Source organism: Gekko japonicus, unplaced genomic scaffold (assembly GCF_001447785.1).
Source record: "Gekko japonicus isolate JY-2015 unplaced genomic scaffold, Gekko_japonicus_V1.1 scaffold768, whole genome shotgun sequence".
NCBI lineage: Eukaryota > Metazoa > Chordata > Lepidosauria > Squamata > Gekkonidae > Gekko > Gekko japonicus.
Genome location: NW_015159733.1, coordinates 632,372 through 641,995, shown reverse-complemented (window position 1 = coordinate 641,995; position 9,624 = coordinate 632,372). Strand labels below are relative to the sequence as shown.

The 9,624-nt window shown below is 45.1% G+C and overlaps 1 protein-coding gene across 1 annotated transcript in view; it reads right to left on the bottom strand.

Annotated features, from left to right (window-relative positions):
- The window catches only part of NDFIP1 (Nedd4 family interacting protein 1), a 54,375-nt gene that overhangs the window by 5,836 nt on the left and 38,915 nt on the right, over positions 1-9,624 (bottom strand). The window contains exons 6-7 of the mRNA XM_015429094.1: positions 4,514-4,517; positions 3,353-3,458 (exon numbers count right to left, since the gene is read on the bottom strand). Coding sequence (XP_015284580.1) covers positions 3,355-3,458; positions 4,514-4,517 — 108 coding nt within the window. The 3' untranslated portion in view covers positions 3,353-3,354. The remainder of the gene's footprint in view (positions 1-3,352; positions 3,459-4,513; positions 4,518-9,624) is intronic.

The following is a 9,624-nucleotide window of genomic DNA, read 5'->3' as shown; positions in this document are numbered from 1 at the left end:
CATCAGTGAATTACAGCAGGGTAGCAAAAACTACCCTGACAGCAGTGGATTCTAGTTTGCAAAAGATTATACGATAATACAGGTGATAGACTTTAAGGTGTTACAGGACTCTTGGTCATTTCTGCTTCCCTGGTTATGTTGCATACCTCCCAATCCACCTTGTGGGCCACCTCCTACTGTCAAAGCATAGGCTCTGGGGAGGACTGGTCTAGTCAGAGGTGCTCAATTAATTTTTTTCCAAGGAGACAAGAATGTATAGATGACATGAGAAAGGTAGTGGATTCTTTCTCTCAAACACCATCCAGATTCCACAGAAGGGCAAAGCACAGCTAACATTGACATAATATACTGTGGTTAGGTAATGGTCTATGATTAGGTTTACTTCCTTAGCATGGTTTGTGGTGTCCTTTGTACTCCTGGATCTCAATTTTACACTGTGACACAAACCGGACTTTAAGTTCATTAAGTCCATTCAAACTGGTATTAGTTAGACACAAGCCGGGGGCTGTAAGGGGATCACAGGGGAGGAGGAATAACTTGGAAATTTCTCTGTACTCACCAAAGCCTCTTCTCCCTGATAAGGATTTAATTTTAGAAGTCTTATGCAGTCTGATTTCTCCTCCCCCTGCTCCCCCCACCACTTTAACTGACACTCAATTGCTCCCACTATTGTATCCCTACTGAAGAATTTTCAGTCCTTACCAAGCCAGGTTTTTAAGGTGTTGATGTTTTTCTTTTGGTTAAATTACAGTATCATGTTTTCCTGCATATCTGGGAGTCCCTTGAGTAGGCAGAGACCCCTGTTTTGTCTATGGATGGCCCTGTGGTTGTGCTTCCATCTTCCAAACAATAGAAAGCTAATGTATTATTAGTTATCATCATAAATAAATTGTGTGGATATAGAAGTTGCTGAAAGGCAGCTTTTAAAAGAAATGCAGACTGGGAACTTCATAAAATGGGGGGACGGACGGACAGCAGAACACCATCAAATTATTGTTTTATTTCGGCAGCTATAATCGCCCCATAAGTACATATAAATTTGGGCTCCAAACCCTTAAGTGATTGTTAAGACAGTAGTTCTGCTAAGCATTAAAAAAAAAACACCTGTCAAAGATTCTTTGCACAGTTATTTTCAAATATTAATTCTCTGATGCCCTCTGGCACAGGAGGTGCTGTGTGCTCACAATGTTTACTGGCATGGAAAGCTTCCCTGCAGCTGGCTTTGTGTGCCTTCTAACATTCTAGGTAAAGGAAACACAGGGAAGTGATTTTCAATGGAACCAGTGGCATTTAATTAAGTCCAACTAGCGTTATTATTTATTTATTTATTTATTTTATACCCCCGCCCTCCCCGCCGAAGCAGGTTCAGGGCGGCTTACAAGAACAACATAAAAACAGTAATAACATAAATAAAATAATCTAAAAACAATTCAAAACATAAAGTGCTAGTGAGTTATAACTGTACATTAAGGATGGCGGCAAGGGTTACTTTGTTCATCAGTTCTTGATCTTTATCACATATATACAACTGGCATAAATTGTAATGGTGGAGTCGGGTGCCCCTTTAGTAATGATGTTGGTGATAGTGATGGTGGCGGCTCCTTAACTGAAGGCCTGGTGGAAGAGCTCTGTCTTGCAGGCCCTGTGGAACTGTAAAAGATCCCGCAGGGCCCTGATCTCTTCTGGGAGCTCATTCCACCAATACGGAGCTGCCACTGAGAATGCCCTGGCCCTGGTTGTTGCCAGTCTGACGTCTTTGGGGCCTGGGAGGGTCAAAAGGTTTTGTGACCCTAAACACAGTGCTTGCTGGGGTACATATGGGGAAAGGTGGTCCCTCAGGTATGTTGGCCCCTGACCATATAGGGCTTTAAAGGTAAGAACCAGCACCTTGAAGCAAACTTGGAATGCTATCGGCAGTCAGTGTAATGCCTTTAGCACAGGCTGGATGTGCTCCCGCATAGGGAGGCCCATCAGAAGCCTGGCCGCTGCATTTTGCACTAGCTACAGCTTCCGGATTTGTGACAAGGGCAGCGCCATGTAGAGAGAGTTACGGTAGTCCAAACTTGAGGTGACCATTGCATGGATCATTGTTGCCAAGTTGTTGTAGTCGAGGAAGGGCACCAACTGCCTAAGCAGCCGGAGATGGTAAACGGCTGACTTGGTGGTGGCTGCTACTTGGGCCTCCATTGTTAAGGAGGGGTCCAAGAGCACTCCCAGACTCCTAACCTCCGGTGCTGGCACCAACAGCACCCTATCGAAGGTCGGGAGTGGGATCCCTACCCTCGGACCATCCCGGCTCAGGCACAGGACCTCCGTCTTCATCAGAGTCAGTTTCAGCTGGCTCAGTCTAAGCCATCCCGCCACATTCTGCAATGGCCGGTCCAGATCTTCCGGGGTTGAGCCAGACCGCCCGCTCAACAACAGATAGAGCTGGGTGTCATCCACATATTGATGACACCCAAGCCCATGCCTCTGGGCAATCTGGGCAACGGGGCGCATATAGATGTTGAATAGCATCGGGGAGAGCACTGCCCCTTGAGGCACTCCACAGTTCAATGTGAGCCTTAGGGACATCTGCTCCCCTAGTGCTACCCTCTGTCCCCGACCTTGGAGAAAGGAGGCAAGCCATTGTAAGGCAGACCCCTGAACTCCCATGTTGGCAAGGCAGTGGATCAGTAACTGATGGTCGACCATGCTGAACGCTGCCGACAGGTCCAACAGCAACAGCACTGCCAAGCCACCCTAATCCAGATGCCTCCAGATGTTGTCCATCAGGGCAACCAGTGCTGTCTCCATCCCATGGCCCGGGCGAAAGCCAGACTGGAAGGGATCTAAAATGGAAGCATCATCCAAAAAGCCCTGAAGCTGCATTGCTACAGCCCTCTCTATTATTTTACCCAGATAGGGTAAGTTGGAGACCAGCCGGTAATTTGCCAAATCTGCTGGGTCCATAGATGGTTTTTTCAAGAATGGGCGGACCACTGCCTCTTTGAGTGCCCTAGGGAACAGTCCCTCAACAAGGAAGTTATTGGTGATCTCACTTAGGGCACCTCGAAACCCATCGCAACCAGCTTTAATTAGCCACGACGGGCACGGATCAAGACAGCATGTGGTTCGGCATACAGTCAGGAGCAGTTTGTCAACTTCCTCTAGGCTGAGTGGGCTGAAACGATACATAATCTGACTCAAAGACGTGCATGGATCAGCAACAATGTGAGACATACAAATAAATAAAATAAATCTACAAGGTGTAAGAGATGCAATTTCCAAGTTTGTCAAGCAAAAGCAAAAACAAAAAAACAAAAAACCCCACCAACCAAAAGGAATTATAGCAGGCTCACCAGAGTATTACCTTTAGTAAATAAAGAGAACTCTAGTCCTGGGAAGAGTGGAAAATGAATCAGGCATCTTCCGAACTTTTGCATAATTGATAAATCCTCTGAGAAACAGGAGAAAGCCTAAGGAGAAAGCACACAATTATGTTTACATATTTTTTTCTTCTAAGGCCCAAAGCCCATCTTGCAGTTTACATATTAACAAATTACTTTAAACAACACAAAAATGTACAAATAGCTGCACATGATTTACAAAAGCCAGCATGGTGTGTTGTTAGAGCACTAAACGAGAATGTGAGAGACCCAGGTTCCAATTCCCAGTTAGCCACGGAAGCTTGCTGGGTAACATTGGGCCAGTCACACACTCTCAGCCTACCATATCTCACAGGGTTGTTGTGATGATAAAATACCAAAGGCAGAATGATGAACGCTGCTTTGGGTCCCCATTGGAGAGAAAAGTGGGGCATAGAAATGTACATAATATAAATAAATTTCAACTCTTTACAAATAAAATCCGTCTTTCCATAGATGTCTATAATAAAGCTTCCTAAGCTGGAGCCTCTATAGATTTCCATTTTTGCACAATGCACACAACTTTGCAATTCCTAATAAAGAGGCAAGCTTCATACCCATTTGAAAACTTGTTACGGTTCCTGAATATTCCTACAATCAGTTTCATTAGGTGGTTCTATGTTTAAGCAACTGTAAGAGTGAGAAAGTTCTCTATCCATTTTATCTACACCATGCTTTCATGATGTTCCTCTTTAGCTATTTTTTCCCTTCATGTTTGAATCCTTTCCAATCTGGATTTAGACCTGGTTATGAGACTGCAATAGCCTTGGTCACCCTCATGGGTGACCTGCGCTGGGAGCAAGATAGTACGACTCTGTTGATTGTTTTCGACCACTCAGTAGCTTTCAATACCATTGATCATGTTATTCTCCTGAACTGCCTTTCCAGGCTGCCGGTGGCGCAGTTCTGATATGGTTCCTAGGGATGAGCACAAACCGGCTCACAAACTAAATTTGTGACAAATTTTGGACAGTTCATGGTTTATGAAGTGAAGTTTATGGCAGGTCAACTGGCACAAACTTTTCACAAACTTTCAAGCTGTTTGTGGCAGTTCATGAATGGATACATTTCCACACAGACTGTCTCCACTCAATATAAATGTTTACCAAACTTCAAAGCAATAGGGGGAAGAACTTGGAAAGCATGTAGAGGAGCATCCAGGGGAGATCTCCTGCATGTTTGGTGTTTCTAGCTTGCACAGGATCAGTTCTACGCACTCCTGAATCTGCGCCTGTCATTTCCCCAGAAGCACTTTCCTGGGGGCAGATTCTTTGGGGGGCTGTAACTCAGTCCTCATAAATCCAATCCTCACCAAAATTGGGAGGGCAGGTAGAGGAGAGTGAGACAGAGATCACTTGAGAGTTTGGTGTCTCTAGCTTGTACAGGATACGGTCTACCACACCATGAACGTCACAAAACGAACCACAGCTAAAAGTTCATGACAGTTTGTGAACTGGGTGTGCCACAAACTGAACTGCACTTTCCCAATTCATGCCCATCCCTAGTGGTTCCAGTCCTACCTGGAGGGAAGGTTTCAGAAGGTGGTGCTGGGAGGACTGCTGCTCAGGCCTTTGGCCTGGGGGGTCCTGCAAGGTTCCATCTTTTCCACTATGCACTTTAACATCTACATGAAAGGGTGAGGTCAACCAGAGATTTCAGCTGGGTTGTAACCAATATGCAGATCATATTCAGTTCTATCTTGTGATTCCAGCTGATCCCAGGAAGGCTGTAGAAACCCTGAACCAGTGCCTGGAGACAGTTTTGGAGTGGATGCAGGCGAATTAATTGAAGCTTATATGCTGACAGGACAGAAGTGCTACTGGTGAGTGGAAGGTCTGACCTGGGATTTCAGGTGTCACCCATTCTGAATGGGGATGCACTCCCCTTGAAAGACCAGGTCCATAAAGGTGTTCTTGGACCCAGACCTGCTGCTGGATAAGCAGGTGGCAGCTTGGCCAAGAGTATATGTTACCAGCTTCAACTCATTAACCAGCTGCAGCCTTTCCTGGGCAAAAAAGATCTGGTGACATCTAGGTTAGATTACATGGGGCTGTCCTCGAAAACTATTCGGAAACTTCAATTGGTACAGAACACTGCAGCCAGGATGTTGACTGAAGCAGGCTGTAGGGGCCATACCACTCCAGTCTTGGTCTATCTATACTTCCAATTTGTTTCTGGACACTATTCAAGGTGCTGGTATTGACCTTCAAAGCCCTATATGGTTTGGGACCAACATACCTGAAGGACCATCTAATCCCTTAGCTTTTCTTCACAGCGGTGCTCCAACCACTTGATCATTTTAGTTGTCCTCTTCTGATTTTCTTTTTCATTTTTATTTACTTAAAAATTATTATTAGCTGTCATTCTCCCATTTCATTTACAGCATTTACACTGAGGAGCCAAACTAGATGAGATATTTTGTCTGGGTTTCCCTCCCTTGTTTTACTGCTTTGTGGCAGCTGGGAAGGGAAAGATCACCAAACTGGATTGGGGCTGTAGCACTGGTGAGAAGGGGTTAACACAGAAGAGAAGAAGAGATTGGATTTATACCCCTCCCTTCACTACTCAAAGGAGTCTCAGAGTGGTTTACAATCCCTTCCCCTCCCACAACAGACACCCTGACTGTTGGGGACTGAGAGAGCTCTCTCGAGAACTGCCCTTGAGTGAACAACTCTGAAAGGACTTGTAACTTACCCAAGATCACACCAGCAGCTGCATGTGGAGGAGTGTGGAATCAAACCCAGTTCTCCCAGATTAGAGTCCATGCTCTTAACCACTACACCAAACTGGCTTCCACTCCTGGTGCCATTTTTACTACATCAAATGGTCTACCTGCTGCCCATACAGGATGCCTTTATTTTTTTCTCTGACTGGGAAAACAACACTTATGGAAACCATATAAGGTCAGGAAAATGGTCAGGTAATTCTCCCCCTCCAGCCAGTGTTCCCTCTAAGCTGAGTTAGTGTGAGCTAGCTCAAAAATTTTTAGCCTCCAGCTCCCACGTTTTTGTCTCAGCTCAGGAAGGATGTCTCCAGAGCAAACTAATTTATGCAGTAGCCAAATCTCTCACTCATAACTTTAATACCAGAATTTTTGCTCACAAGACTCCACAGCTTAGAGGGAGCATTCCAGCTCATTCATCAGTTAAAAACATCAGCCCCAAGTTTGCCCTTTTCTTTTAAATTCCATCTGCACAGTGATTAGACATTTTGGAGAACTGCCCAGCATAAGTTTTTCTTTCCTAGGTAACCTCTGTCAACTAAGACTCTATCAGCTTATATATTTTTATTTTCCCAGCCTTTTTGAATTTTTATGCTACTGATAAATGTTTTTATGTTATTATACCATGCTGGGTTGTGGTGGTGGGGTTGGGTCTCATTAGTGAATGCATGTTGTTGTTGCTTTTAATACCACATTAAATGCACTTCTAAATACAAACACACATTATTATAAGATTCTTCAAGAGCAACATCTGAGCATGCAGGACTTAAACATCAATATTTGCATTTGCTTACCCTACATCTCGTTTGCTATTCTCTTCCTTGTCTTTTCATTTTAAAAAGGTAAAGGTTCCCTTGCTCGAAAGCCAGTCGAGTCTGACTCTAGGGTTGCGGTGCTCATCTCCGTTTCAAAGCCGAAGAGCCAGCGCTGTCTGAAGACATTTCCGTGGTCATGTGGCCGGCATGACTAAACACCAAGGCGCACGGAACGCTGTTACCTTCCCACCAAAGTGGTACCTATTTATCTACTTGCAATTTCTTGCTTTCGAACTGCTAGGTTGGCAGGAGCTGGAACTAGAGACAGGAGCTCACTCCATCATGCAGCACACTCGGGTCTCGAACTGCTGAACTACCGCCCTTCCACAGCCTGCAGTTCAGCATCTTAACCACTTGAGCCACCGCATTTTAGAGGTCTTCAAAATCCATTCAGGATTTCAGCATCCTGAATCATCTGGTGTCATCTTCAAAGCTGGCTACCTCACTGCTCACTCCCGACTGCTGCTATTTCATGAAGGAGTAAAGCAGCACCCAACAGAGATCCCTGAAGGACCCCACTGCTTGTTCTCCTCCACTGTGAAAACTATCCATTTAATCCTGTCCTTTAAACAGCTACTGATCCACAGAAGCACTTGTCCTTTTCTCTCATGTTTGCCAAGCTAACTCAGAAAGCTTTGGTAAGAGTTTTTTGTGGAAGTATATAATATATAATATGTAGATCACTCTTCTCTATATGCTTGCCACAATCAAGTAAGACAACACTTTATATTTGCAAGCAAACATGCTAATTCATTTTCAGAAACAGTTTGTAGATGTTTAATAATTCTAATTTCAATAATCTTTTCTACTTTCTTAAAGGACAGAGGAAAAACCTGTAAGTTCATGGATGCTTTTAAAGAATTAATGTTACATTAGCCACCTGCCCCCCAATCCTCTGCCAAGGAAGCAGTTTCACTTCTAAGGTAAGAACCTTCATGTAAATGCCATCTGGACTCGGTGTCTTGTTAAAGTCACAATTAGTTCTAGCATTTTATTTTTGTTACCTCCATTTTGTAAAGCCCCTGCTATTACCTCTCTCAAATAATCTCTCCATGAAAATTGCTGCAAAGAATTGATTATGCTTCTTCTCAGTCTCGCTGTCCTCCTTCAGTACTCTTTTCACAACTTTGTCTAATAGTTCCTCTGTTTCCCAGGCTGGTTTCCTACACTCAATATATTTAAATAGAATTTTGTTTTAATGTCTTTAACCAATCTGGCCCGCAAATTACTTCTTTGCTTTCCTTATCAACTTATATTTAGTCTAGCAATAAGACCCATTGTGTAAATAAATACAACAAGCTCTAGAAAGATGCTCTAGGCGAGTGCCCTGGCCCTGGGCACTCAGCGTCAATTTGCTGTGGTGACCTTAGCAGGGTATAATGACACAGAGCTTACCATTTTCTCCAGGGGAACTGATCTCTGTCATCTGAAGAGCAGTTGTAATTCTGAATGATCTCCAGTCTGACCCTGGAGATTGGCAACTGGTTCCCCAGGAAGAATCAGCTGGTTTGGACGGTGGAGTCTATGGCATTGTACCTGTCTGAGGACCCACCCCCTTCAAACCCCACCTCTCCAGGCTCCACCCCTCAAATCTCCAGGAATTTTCCAACTTGGAGGTGGCAACCCTATCTCCTTCCCAGCCAACCATCAACCTACCTTTATCACCCCTCTGACTTCAGCTTTCCATCTCCCCCCACACCTGGAGCCTCTACCTAGGAAAAGTACAGTCTTTCTCCAGAGTGGGGACCAAAGCAGCTCACACCATTCTCCTCTCGCCCTTTTGATTTGCACAACAACCTTGTGAGGTAGGTTATGCTGAAAGTCTGTGAGTGGCCTGAAATCACCCAATCAGCTTCCACAGGAAGAACCTGGGTCTGAAGCACTAAGTGCTACATCACACTGGCTGTCGTGGAGGGGGGCACCTCAGCAGGGTATAATGACATAGAGTCCACCATTTTCTCCAGGTTAACTGGTCTCTGCCATTTGAAGAGCAGTTGTAATTCTGAGTGATCTCCAGCCCTCACCTGGAGATTGGCAACAATGGTTCCCCAGGAGGAAATGGCTGGTTTGGAGGATGGAGTCTATGCCATTGTACCTGCCTGAGGTCCCACCCCTCCTCAAACCCCACTCTCTCCAGGCTCCACCCCTCAAATCTCCAGGAATCCCCCAACCTAGAGTTGGCAACCCTATCTCCTTCCCATCCAATCATCAACCTACTTTTATCTGCCCTTGTGACTTCAGCTTTCCATCTCCCTCCACCCCACAACCTGGAACCTCTACGTAGGAAAAGTACAGTCTTTCTCCGCAGTAGAGACCCAAGCAGGAGGGAAGCGACCTCAGCAAGGTATAATGACACAGAGTCCACCCTGCAAAGCAGCTGTTTTCTCCAGGGAAATTGAGCTCTGCCATCAAGAGAGGAGTTGTAATTCTGAGTGATCTCCAGCCCTCACCTGGAGAATGGCAGCAATAGTTCCCCAGGAGAAAATAACTGCTTTGGAGGGTGGACTCTATGGCATTCTATTCAGCTGAGGCCTATCCCCTCCCCAGACTCTGGCTTTCATAGACTCCACCACAAAATCTCCAGGAATTTCCCAACCTGAGCTGGCAACCCTAGTCAGGACTGGCCCCAATGAGGGCCTCCTGGCTTTGCCTTTTTACTGACAGAACCAAGCTTGGTTGC